The sequence below is a fragment of the Choristoneura fumiferana genome, chromosome 2, assembly GCF_025370935.1.
Source record: "Choristoneura fumiferana chromosome 2, NRCan_CFum_1, whole genome shotgun sequence".
NCBI lineage: Eukaryota > Metazoa > Arthropoda > Insecta > Lepidoptera > Tortricidae > Choristoneura > Choristoneura fumiferana.
The window spans coordinates 8,839,616-8,863,467 of NC_133473.1; the positions used below are offsets into that span (position 1 = coordinate 8,839,616).

General features: G+C 41.2%; 2 protein-coding genes across 2 annotated transcripts in view; one reads left to right on the forward strand and one right to left on the reverse strand.

Moving 5' to 3' along the window:
- Positions 1-16,377, forward strand: part of LOC141442472 (uncharacterized) — a 52,413-nt gene extending 36,036 nt beyond the window's left edge. The window contains exons 4-10 of the mRNA XM_074107488.1: positions 375-498; positions 7,857-7,973; positions 9,321-9,456; positions 10,053-10,246; positions 11,385-11,547; positions 12,521-12,593; positions 13,020-16,377. Of these exons, the coding sequence (XP_073963589.1) occupies positions 375-498; positions 7,857-7,973; positions 9,321-9,456; positions 10,053-10,246; positions 11,385-11,547; positions 12,521-12,593; positions 13,020-13,319 (1,107 nt within the window). The 3' untranslated portion in view covers positions 13,320-16,377. The remainder of the gene's footprint in view (positions 1-374; positions 499-7,856; positions 7,974-9,320; positions 9,457-10,052; positions 10,247-11,384; positions 11,548-12,520; positions 12,594-13,019) is intronic.
- Positions 16,378-16,444: 67 nt separating this feature from the next.
- On the reverse strand, positions 16,445-23,773 carry LOC141442506 (uncharacterized). Its single transcript, XM_074107531.1, has 5 exons — positions 23,200-23,773; positions 20,404-20,622; positions 19,491-19,673; positions 17,919-18,116; positions 16,445-17,199 (listed from the first exon to the last, which is right to left on the reverse strand). Exons 1-5 carry the CDS (start codon positions 23,260-23,262, stop codon positions 16,882-16,884), a joined length of 981 nt encoding a protein of 326 aa, XP_073963632.1. The 5' UTR covers positions 23,263-23,773; the 3' UTR covers positions 16,445-16,881.
- Between the last annotated feature and the right edge of the window lie 79 nt (positions 23,774-23,852).

Consider the following 23,852-nt stretch of genomic DNA (forward strand, 5'->3'; position numbering starts at 1 on the left):
ATATGATTTTAATCTAAACTTTGTTTTCACGCCCGTAATAACATACTTTGAAAGCCATACTTAAAAACCTCACGCAACAGTGCGCCATCTAGTGAGATAAAAAACGATAGGCCTCATTGCTGTTTCCTGGCCTCGGCAGTAATGTACTATTAAAACCGTGCCCAACCATTTAATTTAATAATTTTGCTTTATTTCCTCGCATTATTGAAAAAAGCACTAAGTATATATGCCTCAGCGGAAATGGCTCAGCTAGGCTTCGTCCGTCAAACTCCACCAATTGCTTTTTCCTGGCCTCGGCAGTAAAGTACTATTTCTTGAGGACTTTCTTTACACATCAATCCGCTTCCTCCTTTAATTTTAACATATTCCGACAGGTGTCAGCAGCCCAGCACATGCAGGTGAGCGGCGCGGGCGGCGGGCACGTGTCCGTTGCCGCGCAGCAGGGCATGTACGCCAACTTCCAGCACCAGGGCACGCCTTCGCCGCAGCACCATCAAGGTAAACCTTACAGACTTACTGCACACGACATAACATGTCACAAGCATGTTGCCGTGGTGTGTCCAGAAGCCGTATTGTCTAACGCGCTCTGTCTCGTGTCGTCTTTGTTCCAAGTACAAAATCCTGCTAGAAAAAAACTCGATTCAATGACGTAATTAAATATAAATATATTGTTTCTTCATCTGCGTGGTCTTAGATTTATTTCAGTCAGTTGATACCTGCCATCAAAATTTTATGAACAACACTCATAGTTTCAGAATAAAATACCTGTGTCGTTCGTACAGACAGACCAACAAACAAATGGACAGGACCAAATAGTATATACAGATCAAATAGTATGGACAGACTATTATAGTAACCATAACAGTATACATTTAACCAAAGTTTCAGCCAAACCAACAGTCATTCTTCTAAGCCTGTCCCATTAAATTCTTTAAATTGACGTATCTATTTATTTGTGAACCGATTAGAATGAAATAAACACTAAATATCCCAGGAAACGACAGTACATCAGTGAATTAAAACCGAATTCTACTAGGTTAAGCCGTTTCTGAGATTAGCGTGAGCAAAAGTGCAGATAAACAGACAAACCGACAAACAGACAATAATTCTAAAAATCATTGTTGTGGGTTCTATTGCGCTAATAAATACCTGTAGTAAGAGTTTTTCTCAAATATTTTCAATGTACAGACACCAACTTAATACAGATTTATTATATGTATAGAATAGACACTGACGTGCATTGGGTCGAATCCAGGGTAGGCAGTTGGTCGTTAGCGCCGCTGCAGCGCGCCTTCAGAACTAGCGCTGCCTACCTTGCTGCTAGTCAGTGCACGTCAGTGCGTGCAGTGGTGATGGTATATTACACTAAATACAATGCGAATACGCTTTGCGAATTGAAGTCCATTATTATCAAGATATGAAATATGATAAAATATATCGGCCCAGACGCGTGATATTTCTCCGTGCAGTATTCACTGGTGTTGTGAGCGATTGTTATGTGCAGAATCTAATGTTTACAGTGAGTCAACGTTCAGTTGAAAAGTGGCGATATAAAGAGCCATTTTTTTAGGTCGACTTCACAAATCACAAAGTCATTTTTACCGACGTGTGCTTTACTTTATGATGCGTACTTATAAATAAAGATTAAGGGGCTGTTTCACTATCCATTGATTAGCGTTAACTGGCGGTTAGCTAATCAATGGATGGTGAAACAGCCCCTAAATTAGATAAACTTCGTTTTCCCCGTTTAAAGCAATACAAACAATACGTTTAGCGCGGTCGTTAAAAATAAAAATGATAGCCAACCCATCATACCTTTTGACATGGATATGTGCGAGGCTGAACAAGCAAAGCTATTTCTTAGCTGATATTAGCATATTTTGTTCTTTTTTTATTGAATTATTAGATCACTTTAAAGACTTCTTGAAATAAATATGACACAATGTTTTGAAAGTATACATTCGTATTGGCAAGCGTCTCAGGCATGTCGCTCTCACCGCCATATTGTGAAGTAGGTAGGCTAATAAATAACAAAAGTAATATTCATTTCAATGAAATGCTAAACCGATGATTCAATTCCGGGCTGGGGAATGGAATGCACGCATAGCTATATCTGCCTACCGAGAAATAGTTCGATACGTCGAAGGAAATAGCACGTTGTCCTATTTAAGTGTAATAGAGTTACTGTGCCGTCAACTCGCGCGGTCATTTTAAAAATAATAAACAAAGAGATATCGTGTAGCAGGTTTTTTTTTCATAACACACACTTTGTCAGTACGGTGACCAGTGCTGTGTGTCGGCGCAATCAAATAGAGTCCTTAATAGATCAGTTTAAGGGCGAGAACAAGTGAAGATCCCCGTTTATCGTAAGTGGTTATGTGGCGCGGGGAGGGCGAGGTTGACGATCTGCGAGAATGCGCCAACTCGCGCATCCCATATTGCATGCAAGCTCGGGGTTGACATAGATTGACGCATGTGCATTGAATATACTTATGTATGCACCAACAGATATAGCATTTAAAAAAAATATGAAACAATTTATTTGTTCCTGAGTCTTTCAGTTTTCGTGACTTTATGGGATATATGCACTTGTTTTCTTTTATGTTAGAAAGCGACTTGAGCTGTCGTTACTTTTTAAAAGACTTCAAAAAAGGAGGAGGTTATCAATTTGGTTGTATTTTTTTTATGTTTGTTACCTCAGAACTCCGTCATTTATGAACCGATTTGAATTTTTTTTTTTGCTTTCGTCTAGGAATGTTTTCAATTAGGTCTCATAAGCACCAAATTAGGATTTGATGATTGGATCTTAAGGAAATCGAGGGAACTCTTCAAATGTTGTAGGGACACCTATAGTAAATTGGATATATTTAGTAGTAACTCGTGCATTTGCTTTTGAAAATCATCATTTGGTGAAGTGGAACTGATGATGACGACCACAGTTGACCATTGGAGTTACTACTCAATAACAAGTACTTCACGCGTTGAATTTTAATTACTTTGACACAGTTGCTAAGCAATTTATGCTCCTCGTAATGCATATGGTAAAACGGGTGGTGAAGCACCAGGACTCTTCAATAATGAACGTCTCTGCATCGGAAAAAACAATCTTTCGTAAAAGGTGACGAGCAGTTGATATTTAACTATTGTATCTTAAATCATTTACACTAGAAAGCCTGAAAAAAAATTATAACAAAAGATTGAACCGACTACAAAAAACCATGAAAATAATTTTCTACCAGTCTGAAGTCGGTCGGTGCCTCAGCACGAGCCAGCAGGAGTGATTGAAGCCCAATATATAGTATGTAGGTGAGGTAGATGACTATAGGTCCACTCCTGCTGGCTCGTGCTGAGGCACCGACCGACTTCAGACTGGTAGAAAATTATTTTCATAGCTTTTCGTAGTCGGTTCAATTTTTTGTTATAAAATTTTAAGACTGTAAATTACGACCAATCTTAGCGTTACTTTTAATTAAAAAATGATTTTGATGCTTGTTGTAATGATTTAGATAATAGACGAATTCAATTCTACAAATTATTTAAATTTATCTTGTGGTAACATATCGTATCTAACTATGTATTGTAATGTATGTAGTTTTTAGGGTTCCGTACCCAAAGGGTGCCAACGGGACCCTATTACTAAGACTCCGCTGTCTGTCTATCTGTCTGTCTGTCTGTCTGTCTGTCCGTCTGTCACAGGGCTCTATCTCTTAAGCTGTAAAAGTTAGAAACTTGAAATTTTCACAGATTATGTATTACTGTGGCCGCTATAACAACAAATACTAAAAATAAAATAAAGTTACAAATTAAAGGGGGTCGTCATACAAGAAACGTGTTTTTTTTCAGCGTTTTTTGGTTGCTAGGCGTTATTAGCCGTTGCTAAGGCGACCGAGTAGCCTAGCAAAGACTAGCTATTTCGTTTGAATATTTACCTTTTAAGTTTGCGATTTTAATGATGTTTTATAAAAGCTTCTATAATATAATATAGTGACTGTCTGATTGTGTGGGTTATTCGTTTTTGTGCAAAATTAATAAAGCAATTTATGAACCACAAACCTCAATGAAGCCAACTTTGATAAAGCGCTCGCCAAATCCACACCGTATAATCACTATGTTTACTTATTGTTTTTTACACTAAAAATCATACTAAGTATTTAACACTATTTACAAGGTTTACAATAAGTACAGTTTAAAATTTGTTCACACTAGTCGAGCTTCTTATTATTTAATTACACAACATACGAAGTCCGCTGAATTTCCGCGAATATACCGCTCTGACAGATAGCCATTTTTTTCTGCCGCTGCGCATGGCAAGTCTAAAGCGCTATTCAGCCTCCGACAGGGCGACAGCCAAAGAGGATGAGAATTTAAAATTGTTTTTATTCAAAATACTTGCACCTAGTGCTTACATTTTGGTGATATGTTTACATTAACTTGTAATGTTAGTTATGTTTGTTCGGGTGGAATTAACATTTCAACTTAATTTTGGAGTATATCTTCAAACGATTGAGCTGAAATTTTGCATGCATGTATAAATCCGATGACAATGCAATATTATTATGACGTAGAGCTGATCTGATGATAAAGTTAAGAGGTTGGCCATAGGAACTCTGTAATAAAACGCCACGACCGCATCGATTTTGGTCTCATTTGATTCGTCTTGACGACTACCTACTTTCAAAATCTATGTTCAGATATTTATTTTGCATGTCATCCACATGCACGAGAATGTTTTCGAAGATTAAAAAAACTTGTTAATTGTTGTTATTCGCGGCCGACCATGTAATGCGAGGCAATTATAGCTGTTACAAGTCAGCGAGCTGAACCATTCTCCTCTTAAAGAAATGTTATCATGGACGGACTGACTTTTGTCCGAGACTTCCTTCGCGCAGATTTTTTTGACTGTACCTAAACTGATAAAAACTTTATTCAAACTGTCTGTAATCTTAGGGGATCAAGGATTATTTTTGTTTCATTAAAAGCTTTTATTTAATTTGCCGTTGTGTTGGCATAGGTCAAATCTTGGAAGTCCCACAACATCCAGTGGTCGCATGGACTTGGAATTTGATACATCAATGCAAGTACTAAACTATAGAACTATTGAACCAATTTACAATAATAATTATTTCATTTTACGTCCAAAATGTGGCAGTTATAAAGAAAGTGTCGCCCTTATTTAATTTATTTTCTTTATTGTCGCACTCTAGAAGATGTATCAGAAGAACAAAGTCTGTCATTATATAATATCGCTGTCTCGATAATGGAATGGTTAGTCGCGTGGGGATGGATACTGCATAGTGAAGTGATGAATCACGAGCGAAGATGCTCGTGTGAGCAAAAATGTACTGGAAAATGTTTAAATTTGAGATTATTTGTTAATAAACTGAGGTTTTGTACTTTTTTAATTTAATCAACTTAAATATAAATTCTTTTACACTCAGTTTATTGGAAGCCCACTAATTATAAATGCGAAAGTTTGTAAGTCTGTTTGTTTGTTTCTTCATCACGTCTAAACCATTGAACCGATTTCGTTGAAATTTAGTTCTTATCCCGGAAAATTTGATAGTTCCCGCGGGATAGCGATAAACGAATTCTACGCGGACGGAGTCACGGCTAACGGCCAGTTAGATAATAATTTATCAACATTGATTGTTACCTTGGACAGACATTTTCCTTTGTTGTTAGGGTTTTGAGTTTTGAGTTTTGTCACGTAGTCAAAGTGACAAAAGTGGTACCTTTATAGGGTCGCAATGTCGGTCCGTCTATCCGTAGATTAGCTGACAGTCTTAGTACTCGTAAGCTGTAATAAATTATCTAAAAGCTGTTATAAATCTCTCGGTGCGCGAGATCGACTCACATACTTACCTGGTTTTTTCTCATGTACCCCATAAAGTGGGGTGTCGTTGGATAGGTCAATTGATTCAAGGATCGGTCGGTTCAGAGTGCGAAATTTCTTTAGTGTGCAGTGTGCACATTTCAAGTCAAATGGTTTCATTTGGATAGGTACGTGAAAAAATCCACTGTAGTAGTATAATATAGGAAGTTTATCATAACACATATACATATATATGTGTTTATTTTATTATAGGTTGTACCTACAGGTTAACGAGTTATATCGATCAAAATTTAGTATTGAGTATTTGCCGCTTGTTGGTACAGGCCCAATACACAGTTGGCCGGTCTTAAATAGTAGTTGCGCTTTTACGAGTAAGAGTCTTGCGTGCTAGTATGGAAATCGTCGTTGAACGAGCAGTAATGCGGCAAGTGCCCCGCTGTTCTGTCCCGCTGCTCGCACACTTAGGGCGCGCCTGACTTTCGCGTGGTATAACAAAGCTGTTGATTTAATTACACGGCTAAAATAAAAATAAATATCCTCGCTAAGAAACAAAACTAAGCTCAGAGTATTACAATATTATGACTTTCAGTTTTCCTTAGATAATTTCTCTGAATTTCTGTGACCAAACAGATAATATCAAATGTAGCTTGGATACAGTACAGTCAGCATCAAAAGTAGCTGGTTACTTTTGTACTTTGTCGTTTCACAGCCACGTAGGTACTAAGCGCCATACAACATTGACAAATGTGTTAATGTGACAAAGTAAAAAAGTAACCAGCTACTTTTGATGCTGACTGTACCTAGTTTGATCACCGTACAGGAAAAGGACGAAAACGATACAATTAACAGATTTTTAAAATACGTAACTACCCTAATAGGCACTCCGGCATACATTGCTAATAAAAACACCATTATTCACTTATACTCGTAAACATATAACTACATGTTTTATACGAGAGTGCGCTTAGACACAGTCCCCGCCGCCGAGACATACTCAATGACGAAGGGTTTCGGATAGACCTGGAACATGTCGAACGATTATCCGCATCTAAAACGTAGTAGTGACGTTTTGCATTAATTAACAGACTCACAATATCAAGTGTCAATGATGCCACTTAAAAATATCGTTTTACAAAAAAACGCTAGGTATAATTAATTCATATTATAATATTAACAGTAGACTAGCGCAGGTTATATTATATTGGTAATATAGAGAGCAAACAGAATTACTTTCTAATCCCGAGTTTTAAAAGCACCAAGTCTACAGCTTTCAGTGTTATGTCACCAGCCTAGGTGATCGGTGTGAACGTAAAGTTGAATACGTACCTACCTATGAATAGTAAGCAACCTGAAGGACACGCACTCACTTTCTTCTAATGACAGAAGTTTTAGAATTGAAAATTATGCAAAAAAATTTCACATTATTGAAAAATAAATAAATAATAATAAATAAATAAATGTCATGGGACACTTCACACCAATTGACCTAGTCCCAAACTAAGCAAAGCTTGTACTATGAACTCTAGGCAACGGATAAACATACTTATATAGATAAATAAGTGTGAAATATTCGTATAAACGGACCTACCGTAGTAAGTAGACTAGTTAAGTTAGTTTTTAGTTTGGTTGGAGACCGAAAACCAGCGACCTCGCTGAGTCTCATGACCATTTTGCCTCACTTAATAATGTTATCTGTCTTGTATTGTAATTTTTGGTTTGTGGTGGTGAATAAAAATGTATATTATTATTATTATTATTATTAAAATGATTTTTATGAGGCCCCCAATAATATTGAACCGAAAATCTGGTAAAGGTCGCGGGTACCAGTTAGATGCGAGTAGCGCGGGATCGATCGTTGTAGAACTTTTTGGTGAACGCCTTTGACCGGCGGTGAATGTCTTTCGGCTGATATGTTGATGATGATATTTTATTTAGAATTTTTTGTTTGTATAAAGTTAATAGTTAAGTAGTTGATTGCAGATGACTTGGTCACTTTATAAACTGTATAATTGTACCGTTACAGGTGGAGGATGCGACTCTTACTCGGTGTCGCAGTCGCAAACCATAAACTTCTCGCAGGCGATGCGCGCGCGCCCCGCGCCGCCCGCCCCCGCGCCTGCGCAGAACCAGCAGCAGCTCAGTAAGTGCACAGGCTGTGATTGCTAAGTGAAGAAATACCTACTATACATGTGATTGGAATACGAGGATATGAGGTCGGATATCTATCTACAAGCGGTCTACCCATACGCGTTAGGAAAACCTTACAAGCTTACAACTTATAAGACACAAAGGTTCTTTCTAAGTTGTTCTTTTGCCTTGTGTCAATGTGGTCTATTTGTTGCTCTTTCTTGCTAAAACGACTGGAATAGTACATTGTGTCGATGTACGAGATGTACGAGAGTCTATGACTGAGGGCTTAAATGAGTCGATGTTCGTAATTCTAGTACCGCCCGTGCGACATACAATGTTTTTCATCACATTTGCGAGTAAAATTGTATATTTGTAAAAGAAAAAATATTATTCTTCCAAATAGTTATTGGCCATACCTTAGGCTACGCTTTTGGCAGCCCTCCCCCTCCCGCAGCATGCGCCTGAAGTGCGTGTGCGTCTGGGCGGTGGTGGCGTGCATCAGTACGGGCGATGACTCATTTACCGACCACGGGTTTCATGACAAGCACATTAAGATCGAGGGTTTTATTTGGGGGGTTGCAAGCAAGGTAGCCTGCATGTTACGACACTGTTTAAGAGCAAATGTGATGAAAAAATTTGGATGACACGTAAGTAGTTGGAACTCGAGAAAAACAAATAGGCTACTGTAATCCCGATATTCCCTGGTATATTTATGCACGCATGTAAATTTTCAAAAAAATCAATTTCAATTTCTAGAGACATTATATTATGCACGAGTCTTCGTTATACAAGGGAAATTGGTAGTTTACTGCCTAACCTAACTTTATAAAGCGATGGCTACATCACCACTGCGCGCGCGGCGTCGTAAGTGAGACGGTGTGTCGCCGGAGTATAGGGTGCGTTGCCGACGCTAAGTGGCGCTGATGTTGTGCACAGAGGCAATACGGCACCAAGTACTGGACATATCCTATTATCTGCGACTCGTGGCGTACCGTGATGGCAACATGCCGCATTACAGCGCCGCGCCTTATGTAAATTACAGCGTCGCGGCGTTACAGGTTACGAGGTCGCGCCGTGGTCATGTGGCCAGGCGCAACTTTGCGCGAGCGAAGGCGCTGGTGAATAATGCTAGTCTCACACTTTCGGTACCAGTGCCAACGTATGTGATCAAAAAATCCTTACTCTTGTGCCGGTGACACGCATGTGTCAACAGAATTTATACTTTTATGCCAGTGACAGTCATTCGTGACAGCGATAATTACGGCCGGCATAGCGTAGGGGCTTAGCTTAGCGGAACGTTGCCGGAGCTGAATGTGTTAAAAATATGTCAAAATTGTGACCTCTATGCATTTCCCAGGCGTGGCAGCAGCGGGCATGTCGCGCGAGCAGCAGGCTAAGATGCTGCAACAGCAGCAGCAGCTCATGCTGCGCGCGCAGCACCAGCAGATGCGGCCGCCGCCGCCCGACTACAAGGCGCGGTTCGTGGGCCCCGGGTGAGCTACAACATACGACCATCATCATCATATCAGCCGTTGGACGTCCACTGTTGGATTTGACATATAGATCCCATAAACCTACAATTGCTTCGCTTGGAAGCGGCCTGCATCCACCGTGATCCCGTGGTTTTAAACAGACCAGGTCATCCATACATCTCGTTGCTGAACGTCCTACGCTACGCTAACCGATCCGCGGTCTCCATTCGAGGACACACGATGTCGTATGGTTATTTTTCAGGGGGCTGGCCCCTCAGATGTGGCAAAGCAAAATGGATACTCAAATCCAAAGGCAAATTTTATTGTGTTTCTATAGGTAAGATAAAGAGGCTTATCGTATTTCATAGTACGAAACCCTGTATGTACTGTAAAACGCTAATACTAACCAGCAGATCTGCGACAGCTTGAAACTCGTTATTTATCTACTCTAAGGTACAATTTTGATCACTGTTACTGTCAAGAAAACATTAGCATTGAACGGTTTAATACATACAAAATGTCGATCTTAGTTAAATGTTTATGTAGCTAAATTTAGTTAGGCGAATTCCCATTTCCAAGCGCCCCTTTAAATTACTTTGTATATTCTGTGTCCTTAGACCGGGGCAGGCGGGCGGCGTCGGTGGCGTCGGTGGCGTCGGCGGCGTGGGCGGCGCGGCGGGCGCACGGCGGGCGGCGCCGGCGCCGCGCGCGTTTCCGCCGCACGCGCACCCGCGCCAGTACGCGCCCGAGTGGCGGCACGTGTTCATGCAGCAACAGGTCGCGAGGCAACAGTTCCCGCAACACCATCAAGGTTAGTCGCCGCACTACACTGCAGCATATAAGGTTTCCGAAGAGTATTATTGCTATAGAGAAAAAGCATTTTAACAAAAAAATTGAACCGCTGAAAAAACTGAAAAGCAAAAAATACTACCTTTTTTGTTTGCCCTTAATCTAGGTACCAGTTTGAAGTCGGTGCCTCAGCACGAGCCTGGAGGAGTGATAGAAGCCCGTCAGATAGACGACTATAGGTCCACTCCTCCTGGCTAGTGCTGACGCACCGACTTCAAACTGGTACCTAAATTAAGGTCAAACAAAAAAGGCTTTTCAGTTTTTTCGGCGGTTAAATTTTTTGTTAAAAAGTTTCTATTTTATGCTTTTTCCCACCCTTGGGGTTATTTTTTTTTTTAAAAGAGAGGCAAACCTGGCCAAATTTGCATGTGTAGTACAGGCGCTAACTGCACTGCACTGCGTGGCGGAGTACGAACTAAATCTACAATAACACGCACACGGGTGCACACAACATTTTTTTTTATTTCTGTCATCATCATCATCATCCTACTACAGTCCACAGAGTCCACTTAACAAAATACCAATAACAAATAACACAATCAGCAAAAAACTGAAAACAACTCAAAAAACGTAGCAATTTCCGCGAAAAACCTGACAGTTGAAAGACAGATAAATTTTTATAAGTCCACGTTTACGACTTTTTGTCTAGGATACAATGCTGTTAGTAGGATCATCAAGTGACACTACCTGGTTTGACTATTCAAACCTTTATGGTAATTACATGAAGATCTGAATTATCAGGTCGTATATTTTTAGGGTTCCGTACCCAAAGCGTAAAAACGGGACCCTATTCCCTATTCACTGTCCGTCTGTCTGTCACCAGACTGTATGTCGTGAACCGTGATAGCTAAACAGTTGAAATTTTCACATATGATGTATTTCTGTTGCCGCTATAACAACAAATACTAAAAACAGAATAAAATAAATATGTCTGGGGGGCTCCCATACAACAAACGTGATTTTACAGTTTTTTTGCTAATGTCTAATGTTATATAGATAATGGTACGGAACCCTTCGTGCGCGAGTCCGACTCGCACCCTATTGGCTATTGCACTAGTTTGTCTTGAATGAAGTTTGTGTTTATGAGTTGTAATGTCCAGGCGGATTCAGCATGGGCGGCGTCCACGCGGGCGCGGCGCAGCAGCAGCAGCAGCAGCAGCAGCAGCTCCAGATGCAGCACTCGCGTCTGCAACAGCAACAGCAACAGCACCAGCACCAGCTCATGCAGCATCAGCATCACCAACAACAACAACAACAACAGAGGTATACCCTACTAATATTATAAACTAGCTTTTGCCCGCGGCTTCGCTCGCACACAATTGGTATATAGCAACTTGTTTTTGACGTGGGCGTTAACGATGGGCCTCATGAGGAAGCTCAAAGTCACTCAAAGGGCTATGGCAGACGAAAGGATCCCGTTCTTACAGTGTGGAGGTGAAGGAACTGCATGAACACACATTTCTTGCATAAAGGTAGCTATTATAAGGTCGCGGGTGAGCAAAGTAATTGTTTCAGTTCATAAATATTCTCGCTATATATTGGCAGTGGGCGGGGCACATTGCTCGCAGGACTGATGGCCGATGGGGTCAAAAGGTTCTCGAATGGCGTCCGCGGACCGGGAGACGAGCTGTCGGTAGGCCCTCAACAAGATGGAGCGACGACCTGGTTAAGATCGCGGGATCGCGGTGGATGCGAAAAGGATTAACATAGAATACTTTTTATCCCGATATTCCTACGGGATAAGGATAAAATCTCTCTCTCTCTCTCTCTCTCTCGATCGAGGCGCGTACGCGACGCAAAGCTATCAAAAATATGCAAATCGGATTCACACTCACGGCTTCTCGTATGAACGTGGACAGGGCCAATTCACTACACTTAGACCCTTGATGAAAAGCCGTGGTGGCCTAGCCTAGTGGAACTACGGCCCAAGCCCTCTCATTATGAGAGGAGGCCTGTGCCCAGCAGTGGGACGTAAATAGGCTGGGATGAGACCCTTGATGTAGTTTTTGGTTATCGTTCTCTTCTATTCAGAAGGACTGAAATAAAACGGTTACAAAACTAGAAAACTGTAGAAAACAAATAAATAATGACTTAATTTTGTGGAAATAAATGAAGTTTCTACACATGATGAAATGTTACATACAATAGCTTTACCCATATTGAACTATATCTAAAGCCGATAAGATAACGCCAAGTACCTACAGATGTAATAACACCATTTACAATGTATTTACAGGTCGGCCAATCAACAGCCTCCAATGTCGCATCTCATTATGCAACAAAATCAGATGATGAATGTTCAAGGGCAGGTTAGTACACAAAACCTGTTTTCAATTATCTTGTAAATCATTCCAGTACTTAAGTGTAATTTTCTGTAGCTTTGTTTGAATTCTGTTTTTATTGTTTTGAATAAGTTAACATTATTTTAATGTCGAGAAACATCTAATTAATTACGAGTCCATAGTACTTAATAGTTTTTTGTAAGTTTTCACGAGCTGTATGCACAGTACTGAAATAAATCCGACCGACTCACGTCTTCAATCGAGTTTAGCTCGACATGTGTCGGGCTAATTCGTAGCCTTTCCTCCCGGAACACATGCCACGACGGCTGCTACAAAACGCGCACTAAGCAATGCTGTTTAAGACGTGAGTTATCCGGATTTATTTCAGTATGAATGAGTATCACGGTAGTTTCATATTCAAGGCTGTATCCACGTATCGCTGTTCTGTTACAGATGCCAAACATTCACATGAGCCAGAACCAAAGCATGTCGATGCAAGGCGGCATGGGCGGCATGGGCGCGCACGGCTCGCACGGCGCGCACGCGCCCCACGCCGGCATGCATGCGAGCGCGCCGCAACAGCCCGCCATGCTCCAGTCCTTCCCGTCTCTCCACTCGTCTTCGTTCTCCGGCCAGCCGGCAGACTTCAACCTCGACTTCCTCGACAACATGCCTTCCACCGACGCCAGTAACCTAACTGCGCAGGAGCTGCTCAATTCTCTGGACAATGCGTTCTTGAACGATATCCTTTAAATCATTACTCAACCGGGGATTCGCGGATATGTAAGTGGATCGAAAACATACCCTATGTGCAGTCAAGGAGAAAATTATGTTTTTGTTTACCGTTATGCAATGGAATTAAGTGCAAAATGTATACATATCTTTTTCCTCAACTGCACCCGAGTTCAGCAAAAGGATTGCTAATTTAAAGGGTGAAATTAAAAACGTGAGGAGTATACCCTGCAAAGGGTTTCATAAGTAAAAAGGTTGAGAAACTTGTCATCGACTCTTGTTTCGATGAAAAACGACCAATATAACCATCGTGACCAAAGTTCAGAAATTTACAGTGGTTCAATTGTAATTCTCGTATCACGGGGTACGGCGTGAACGGAGCTTCCTGTGTCTTTTTTATATAAACTTTCGGACGCGTCGTTTTTTAGACTATTTATTGTGAAAAATATCCATTTCATAGTATTTTATAGTTTTTACGATTGTTAACACTTCTTTTGTAAATATTTTATCGTACTTCTAGGATGTTCGTTATACGAGTGAAAACGAGACGTAATCCGCAACGTGATTACGCATTCCCCTAACGTTTTCGAGTTTCCTTGTAAAATAATAGGGTTTTTACTACACTCAAAGTAGGTGAATTTTAGGTATTATATTTATTTGAAATATTGTAGATACGTGAAAATGAAGCACAAAAGACATTATATCGACTTTATTTACTTCCAGTAACTTATTTGTCACTGAAGAGCCGTCGCCATGGCTCTTTCTTCCTACCCACTTGTACCTACTCGCATCAGATAGCCGATCAAGAAACATTCACTACCTTGAAACTCAATGTAGTAAGGCTCGTAAGCTGATCATAAAAAGTGTCGTGTAGATAGTTTTACGGGAGTTGCAGCTAAAACACTAATGCCATTCTCTAAAATGACATGACATACCTACCTGTCATGACATAGATAGTCAAAATACCACCGTGGCCTAATCACGAACAGACTTACGAAACGTCGAGGTAAATATTACTCGTGTGTTTAGCGTAATAAGTCCTGTTTGTGCTATTTTGACTATGAGTGAAAATAACAAAGTTTAAAAAGTAATATAGATATTTTCTTCATTCACTTTTTTTCTTGAATTATCTTTTTCCTTTGCCGAAACTCCCACGAAACTGTACTATGAGGCAGTCTCTCTTACTGAGCCATGAACCACTCACTTGGTCCGCTATACATACACTCCTAGAGTTAATCCTGGAGTAATACGGTATCATCAAGTTTAATTTATATCCTCTAAAGCTGGCCACGGCGCATTCAGGGTCCATCTCGCGAAGCTAAACGTTTGAATTCTGGAGAGTCAGTAAAAATATTAAGGGTTTTGTCAGTTTTTAGTGGCAATGTTGGAGAACACTCAAAACACGCGTGGCAGAATAATGAAATGACAGTCAAAAAATAAGTCGCCTAATTCAAAAAATTCGAATGCGCATTTAAGCTTACTATGTATGAGGCGTGACTGTGTTTAAACACAAAGCTTATATACATAAAAAAAAAACTAAATGTAATGTTATTGCAACAGTGTTGAATTTGAAATCTCAATTTTATTTCAGTGAGGTTAGGCGATTTATATTATTGCGCCCTCTAAATTGATGAGCAAGTGTATTGATATCACATATCTAAAACTATACGGGCACGAAATGAACGGAAACATTTTGTTTTTGATACTAATAAATTAAATTATAAATTGTAGTTTCGTGAGTTGGACCGCGCGCCGGCCTATCCGCCTGGGGTAGCCCCCACTATCTTATATCATAGTGCAAATGTAAATTAATGTAATTACGGTTATTATTATAAGATCATTCCTGTACCTAAGATAATTATTTAGTAGATTATACTGTGATGTCGGTCTCAATGGTCAATAGGTAAACATTATAGTATCAATTATTATAGATAGATATTGTTGACATTAAGTATTGTCAGGTCTAGAATCGTTATTGTTAAGGATCTCATGTATTATTTAGGATGGTTCGGAAATCTGGAATTTAATAAATGTTGGTTTATATAACTATTTAATGAATCATGACAAACTTACTATTCCATATTATTTATTTATGTAATTTTCTCACACGTGAAATTATTGTAATATTTAGAATTATGTTGAGGCATCAATCATTCAATGTAATTAATAAATAGTTTAAACGATTCCGTTGTCACGGGGGGCATAGACCCGGAGATGGTGACACAAAATATTAGATCATTTGTACCAGTATGGCGGTTTTTCAGGGGTCTAATTACGGAATGACAAAAAGAAAATGATGGTCATAGCGCTGGTACCGGCGGCCCAATCGCGTGGGCGTCAATCGAACGTGTCGGATAAATAACGAGTGTCGAACGATTTGTTCCACAAAAATGCTCGTATTTTCCGATAGTCGATAAAAAAATAAGTAGGTGGTAGCGTAATGCCATACTTCTCCGGTGTGACTTACAGCCCGCCATACCGACGCGAAAATATTAATAAAAAAAAAATTAACCATTTGTTCCATTCGGCCATTGGGAACCGTCGGAAAAGTATGGCAAGGTGATTTCCGTGAATGGCTACTCGACGATGATTAGCTACGCAAAAACTAGCCTGGTACAAATGGTTGTTTTTTTAAATTAATGTATTCGCGTCGGTATGGCTGTAAGTCACACCGGAGAAGTATGGCATTACGCTACCGCCTACATATTTTTTTATCGACTAGGAAAATACAAGCATTTTTGCAGAACAAATCGTTCGATGCTCGTAATTTATCCGATACCCACGTCACGTTCACATCACGTTCGATTAACGCCCACGTGATTGGGCCGCCGGTACCAGCGCTATGACCATCATTTTCTTTTTTCCGTAATTAGACCCCTGAAGAACCGCAATACATCTAATATTTTGTGTCACCATCTCCGGGTCCAGCATGGACGCTCTCTGTAACAGTAATAAATCGAAATAATACAGCTATAGAACCAATTGTGAATGGTAAAAACATTCCAGAGCCATTGTTAACAATGTTTTAACTTTAGGACCAATTTTTGAACGTTCTTTTGAAAATAATATTGCATATTGATTTGTGGCGTTTTATTAACTTCTCCGATTAATTTCTTAAACTAATTATACATATGTAGGTTTTCTTAAAAAAATATTTCTCTTAATTAAAACAAATTAATTACTCACGGAGAAAACACTATAGAGCATGGGGAAAGTCACTCGACGGTTTGTACGCGAGTTTCAGTTATTTACTTTTTTACCAGAGTTACTTACTTTTATTAACTTAAGTTCTATGGCACATTCATAACTTGAAAATTATTTAAAAAATAATGAATGACTGCTGGCTGGTCACTATAAAATTACATTAATTCAGCAACATAACTATATCAGTCTTGAGTTCATTAATTTGAACATATGTATTTGTAAATAAAAACTCACAAAACAAGTAATATAATGTCGTCCGTTCTAAGCATACAAAATAGCGTAAAATTTACCACATTATAGACTCTGCTTCGTGCTTGTACAGGTAGTCTGAGAATTTCTCCAGTTTTCTCTCTAAAGCATTTATCTCCGCTGCTAATTCTCATACCATCTCATTGGGCTTGCTGTGAAAAATCCTAGGGTTTCTTACGCGGGGACTGTAGAAGTTGTTAGGCTGAATGTACTTGGCCATAACGGGTTCTTCGTGCATGGTACTCATTTTAGTCTCGTAGATGTTTTCGTTGGTCCTGTTAGAGTTCATTATGAAGGTGTGAAGCTCTCGCCGACGCTTGCGCAGACGGATGCATGAGAATATGGTCACGAGCAGGATGCCGAGCTTCAGCAGCGCGACCACGAACAGACTCAGCATGAACACGATGAATTGTTGGTGATACCAGTCTTCTAATTTTGCCAAGCATCCCTGAAACAAGCAGTTTCAAAATATTTTTGTCCTTTACAACAAAATGTTGCCAGTGTGATATTGAGCCAATCACAAGCAAAACAACAACAACATCAATCGGGGATCACAGGTGCGGTTCGTGTACGACCCCGTATGTCGACTCAAAATGAATGACAGTAAAACACGACCTGATATATTGAAACCCTTCTGGCCATTATATGAGTCGAGATCGGTCGTACATTTTTGTAGTTCATTCCAAGTCGACAATTACAGGTTGTACTTTAACCGTGCCCGAATACTAATGGCATCAGCAATATTTCGATTGTTAACCTCTTCACCGCCAGTCATCCAGTGACAGCCAATGGAATGCCTCACACCTGACCACCATTCAACTCGAAATTAATCCTTCTGCAATGGAATTAAAAATCAAGTTGATTTGTCGCTGGTTTTTCGTTCTTTTTATGGCGGTGAAGATGTTAAGAAACCCTCATTGCCATGCACAATCTCTTGAATTTCTCAAACAACATTCAATCTACATTCATTCTACAAAATCATCTGGCACACTTTACCCAGTCGTAGTTAAACCCCTGACGCGGACCCTTTAGACGCGGATCCATGCCAAATTTATGGCTATCTTTTTGTTGTTTTTATTTAAATCAGCAGAATTTGAGTTCAAACAGATGAGACTAGAAGGAGCAATTTTTTTAGTTCCCGCATACTAGGGGATAAAGCGTAGTTACCGGCACGTGTCTAAACTCGGGGTTGGGCGCGAGTTCCTGGCAGCGGGTGGCGTTCCTGGGCGCGGGGTTGAGGTGCGAGGCGGGGGCGCGCTGCACGCAGCACGAGGGCGGCACGGCGGCGCCGCGCGGGCCCAGCCGCCGCAGCTGCCACACCGACATGTCGAAGTTGCGCGCGTCCGTCATGCCGCAACACTCCAGCTGGCACGACAACGGAAAGAGTCAATCACAAAATCCTACTAAGTATAATACGACATTTACACTCTCGCCTCGTGCCTGGCCTCGCGCCTCGTCTTGTGTCTCGGCCCGCGGCTCGCGTGATCGATGATAAATGAGCTTCCTGTTTATACTCTCGTGGCGAGTTCAGTTGTCTTTGAGCGTACACCCTGCGCGGCACAACGTTCAAACTTGAATGAAGCAAGAGCGCGAATGTAAACACCAAGCTCGCGTTCGTCGTGATGTCCTTTGACTCGTGCCCAAAAACCGCTTCGGACGCGAGCGCAGCGAGGGGCGAGGCGAGGCGCGCGCGTCTGGTCACACTCACCTCGTACCTCACCGTCTCGCGACTCGTGTGCGAGTGTAAATCCCGCATAAGGACCGGCTCGTCACAGTCAAAGCTCGGTACCTATTAGACGTGCTTGTTCGGATATGCAACGTTTCCAGACTGGTGCGGTATTGCCGACACTACACTACACTACGACGCTAGATGCGTTTGTGCGTGTGCCTGAGTGTGTAACAACATTTACACGTTAAAGCGGCTGAACGAACTTGGTTAAAAATGGTATGCAGATAAGTAAGATGTCGGAATCCGTATCAAAATAATACATGCCGAAAGTTACCTTAATATCCAAAATTAAACGTTTCAAAATTCAATAACATCTTTACCAAAGAATCCGACATCATAACTTTAAAATAATTTTAGTTATAATCCTTTTTAGATTGTATTTAGCACATTTACAATTTAAGGAAACTGTAGGTCTTATGTTAATCATGTATTTCTGTACACATTCTTGTATACGACCGTTTGTTTCTTTTCTCAATAAATAAATAAATAAGTAGATATCATAAAATAGGCAGGAATACACTTAAACTAGTTTGCTAATGTAGTTCGGATCTCGAAACAAAAGATCGGTTTTCTCTTCTTTCTCATTTGAATCTTAGGTAAACGAAGGAAACCGATTAGTCCCGAGTGACACTAACATTCTGGTTGTAACGTACCTCAGTCTGGGTTAAGTCGAGCGCCGCAGTGAAGTGCTCGTAATCAGGCATGGCGTGTAAGTTAAGTGCACGACGAACCGCATTTTATTTGTTTTTTATGTTCATTTCAATGGCGCTCAACGTGGCATACCCTGCGTCCCGCACCGCATCGCATCGCCAGTCCAGCAGTGCGAGCCGGGTTTTTTGTGTACAAACCAAGATTCTACAGTACAAAGTTAAAAACCGCAGTGTGAGAACCGCCTTAGGACCGGCTCGTTACAGACAAAGCACGACATTAGACGTGAATGTTCGGACGTGCTAAGTTGCCAGACGGTGCGGTACTGCCGGCAGTCACCTTACACACGGAGATACTCGTACCTCAGTCTGCGCCAAGTCGAGCGCCGCAGTGAAGTGTTCGTAATCAGGCATCGCGTAATACGTCTGCAGCGCGCCGACGGCGCCGCCGCGCGCGCTGTCCACGCCGGCGCAGCGCGGCCACGCCGCCGCCACCACGCCGCCCGCGCAAGCGCATACCAGTAAACCCAGCACCATCAGAAAATACTGCGAAAGGTTAAACAAATTTCATCATCTTATGAACCGTATAGGCTAGCGTGCATTGGGTCAATGAGGGTTTTCATTGAGGCCAAATATCGACATTGGCTGATTTAGTTATTTAACCAATCACGAGCAACGTCAAACGGACCTCACCACCCTCCCACCCTGAACCAGCGGTTTTAACCGGACATTTGTCCATCTCGTTGGTGGATGACCTAGGCAGTGCTTGTCGATTAACGGTCTCCATTCGAGAAATTTTCGGCCCCAACGGTGATCTGTTCTCGATGGTATATTGCCTGCCCATTGCCACTTGAATGCGCTAATTCACTTGGCTATGTTGGTGATTGTCGGTGCCGGAAGACGAAGCGTTGGCAGCCTCCCACCTGGAGGACTGACGACATCGTGAGTTGCGGGAAACGTGTAGATGCAAGTGGCGAGTTTTCGTACATGTGGCCTTTGTTCAGCAGTGGACGTCTTCCGACTGATAATGCCGGTGGCACTCGATCTTCTACGAATCTCCGTAAAATAAACTTACGCATAGTCAAATATTTAATTAGAAAAACTAAAAACTTAAAAATATCATTGCCTGTGTACATACCTTTTGGCGTGCATTGGGTCGATTCCAGGGTAGGCAGGTGGTAGTTAGCGCCACAGGGTGCGCGACCAGCACCAGCGCTGCCGATACCCTGCTGCCTACTTAATGCACGCCATAGCACCTACATCGAGTGATACTTACAAACGTGAGTATGACATACGAGGGCATATAAGTGGCCCAGCAGCCAAGCGCGGCGGCGGCGCACACGGCCAAGCCGGCGGCCAGCAGCGCCAGCGCCGCGTACTGCAGCGGCGCCTCCGCCAGCGGCCCGTCCGGTGCCGCCAACAGCCGCGACAGTAGCACGCGCCGTGAGTCGCACAGTAACAAGAAACCGCATACTACCTCAGCGAAACCGCAGGCCTGGAACGTCCAATTTTAAATTATTACGAGGTACCTACTACGTACCTATCTTGATTTGGAATATTTATCATCATCATGTCAGCCTCTCTCATCTCTCAAGGCTCTCCACTCAAGACCGTCTTGTGCTTTCCGCATCCAATGCGATCCCGCGATCTTAACCAGGTCGTTGCTCCATCTTGTTGGGAGGCCTACCGACAGCTCGTCTCCCGGTCCGCGGACGCCATTCGAGAACCTTCTGACCCCATCGGCCATCAGTCCTGCGAGCAATGTGCCCCGCCCTCTGCCAATATATAGCGAGAATATTTATGAACTGAAACAATTACTTTGCTCACCCGCGACCTTATAATAGCTACCTTTATGCAAGAAATGTGTGTTCATGCAGTTCCTTCACCTCCACACGGGATCCTTTCGTCTGCCATAATTGTATAAGTCATAATGTAATGTTTGTCATAATTTTTTAAATGGTCATCCTGCAGAACTCTATAGGTTAGGTAAAGTTGTTTTATAACAATTCTGAAAATTAAATGGTTTCAGAGAAAAAAAAAAGAGTTAAGGTCAACCGGGGCTATGTCGTCTACGGGGCAAATGCGTCCATTCCAGTGATCATAAGAAAATCATCCTTTAGAACTACTCACGCCATTTTTTAAAAGGCTTTGGCACTAAAAGTACAAAAAATGACCACTAGATGTCGTGGCCGAGCTCTTTTTTTAATGCGTCTATAAGAAACGAGGTCAATTAGACGTTATAGCCCCGAATATTTTTGTTCAACTAATTACCCTAAACTAAGGCTAGAATTTAGCGTACAACATAATAATAAACATTGTCATGTGTGATTTTATAAATCATTCCGACCAATCCGATCACATAATACTAGTAAAAGACCGTTTTTACCCCACCTGGGGTTAAAGCATCTAAAAATCCCAGCTTTTACAAAAACGTAATTTACACGTACAAGTTATTAAAAATGCCATAAAATGGCACTAAAATATAAAATCGGATAAAATATGCTAGCTTGTATCTTAAGTTAGAGCTTTTAAGGATACATCATGTGTTTGTTATAATCTGATAAATATGCTGTTTAAAGTATTGTGACGCATTAGCCCCGGTTGACCTTATGTCAAACTTTACATTAGGTATGACTAACAATTTTCGACCAGTCGATATAGACCCCTGGTTGAGTTCGAAACGCGTCAGTGTAGTGTGGTGGTGGTGGTGATAGATGGGTTTCTTGATTTGTGTGTGTTCTTCCAGTGTGGAGGTGGAGGAATAAGGTCGCGGGTGAGCAAAGTAATTGTTTCAGTTCATGCCGCGGGCAAAAGCTAGTATTTATTATTATTACAAATGCATCAATCTTAAAGGTACCTAGATATCATTGCGATGGTGGCGACTAGTGGCGACCGCGACCCATGCTTAAGATCTCTACCCATAAGTCATAACACCGTATCATACCTAGGTACCGTAATAGCAACGTGTCAGGCAAAAATATTCTTTGTATGGTATAGTGTGTAGAGACCTTTTAATAGTATGAACTCGGTCGCGCGACGGACACGCATCCTTCAGTGCTTCACATTAATTCATATCATAAGCAGTGGGTCGCGCGACCGCGGTCGCTAGCATTGGAATAGCGACCGCGACTGGGTCGCGCGACCTACTGCTTAGTATGAATTTATATGGAGCACTAAACAAATGCCGCGACCGCGTTTCAAACAAGGTTCAGTTACTTCTTGAGAATTTTCGGCTTCATCTGCGCCTAAGAGATACACCGTGTGCAAAACCCTTAACGGCCCGGCCACGCAATGGATAGAGAAAAGGGCCATTCCTAGACAAGTGGGAAAAGAATTACCAGTAGTTGGCCAGGAGTAGGGCAGAGAAAGCTTTTACCGCGCCACCGGTAGCCGGTAGGTAGCCGGGCCCTAGCAGTGACTGCGTATCAGTTTTAGCTAACGACGCAGCGGCCAAAGTAAAGTGAGCCAGTCGAGCCCTGAACACTTAGAGAAATATCGGCATTGTCTTGTTGGCCCCTCAAGTTTTTTAGCCGACGGCTCACAAAAACCCAGCTCAAAACCCTTGATTCCCGTATTTAAACGTGGAGGGTACTTGGTTTTAAGCAGTTATTAAAAAAAAGGTAATATGGATTTGAGCCAACACTCTTTGGGAATCACAGAATTATAACAGTTAACTATCGTGATGTGGACAATGGTCCTATCATAATTAGTGGTCAAACAATAACATTCCAACCTCACAATAGTTTTCAACATAAAGCACACTCTATCAGCTGTAAATAATCACAAAGTCGACTCTCTCGTTCTGAAATATGGCAAAATGGTGTTCAAACTATGTGAGACCGCACTTCGTAGAAAATTGTAGGTATCATTATTACCTCACCGACGTCTGACCACCCAACTGTTAACTTTAACGACGCACGGCGCACATCACATGGCCAAATGAGTATAGTTAACAATTTTTTTTCAATACGTACTTCTGCTCAGTAGGTATTTAATTAATAATATTGAGACGTAGCTACACAAAAAATATTTTAAAAAGTGCATTCAATTTAATCAACAGGTAAATACTTACAAAGAAAACTGTGTTGAAGCATCCGAAGAGAACTTTGGCACTCGCGACTTTCTTGAACTTCATTGTAACTTTTCACTAAATAGTGAATAATGTAAGAGTATTTACATGAAGCTCATTCAAAATAAAATCAACAATAAAAAGTAGCAACAGTACGTGGAAAGAGACGCTCGCCGGTCAGCATGTGAGCAAACAATAACACAGTGAATAGATTCGCCGGTTTTAGGGAGATACGCTCTGCTGCGCAGGTGGGGTGACTAATAATTAAGGCAGTTTTGTTTAAAGTTAATGCATGAGTTCCTCTCCGATGTGTGAATATGGGAGCTCAATTTCATTCCGTTTGAAATATTACCATTTCGTAATAGTTGATTATGTTATCTCTCATTTTAAGTGATCATGAACCTTATGTAGGTATGGTATGTAGGTACTTAGCAATGTAACGCGTAGGGTAAATAGGAAATTGCGTGCGACTTAAAGTTTAGGTAATTTAGTATCAAATTCAAATGCTAGGATTTGTTACTTACCTGAAGTGAGAAATGAAATGATTATTAAAAACAATAACTTGTCATTATCACACAGGGCTCGCCTGAAATTAGCTATTTGCGATTGTTTTTTTTTTCAAAGAATGGATGACTTAGTTTAGTTCAGATGAATTA

Excerpts from the sequence above, each read along its gene's own strand:
- LOC141442506 (XM_074107531.1), bottom strand. The coding sequence starts at position 23,262 with ATGAAGTTCAAGAAAGTCGCGAGTGCCAAAGTTCTCTTCGGATGCTTC. Across the intron at positions 20,623-23,199 it reads GCTTCAACACAGTTTTCTTT|GCCTGCGGTTTCGCTGAGGT; the intron begins GTAAGTATTTAC and ends TGGACGTTCCAG. Across the intron at positions 17,200-17,918 it reads CCGAGTTTAGACACGTGCCG|GGATGCTTGGCAAAATTAGA; the intron begins GTAACTACGCTT and ends TGCTTGTTTCAG.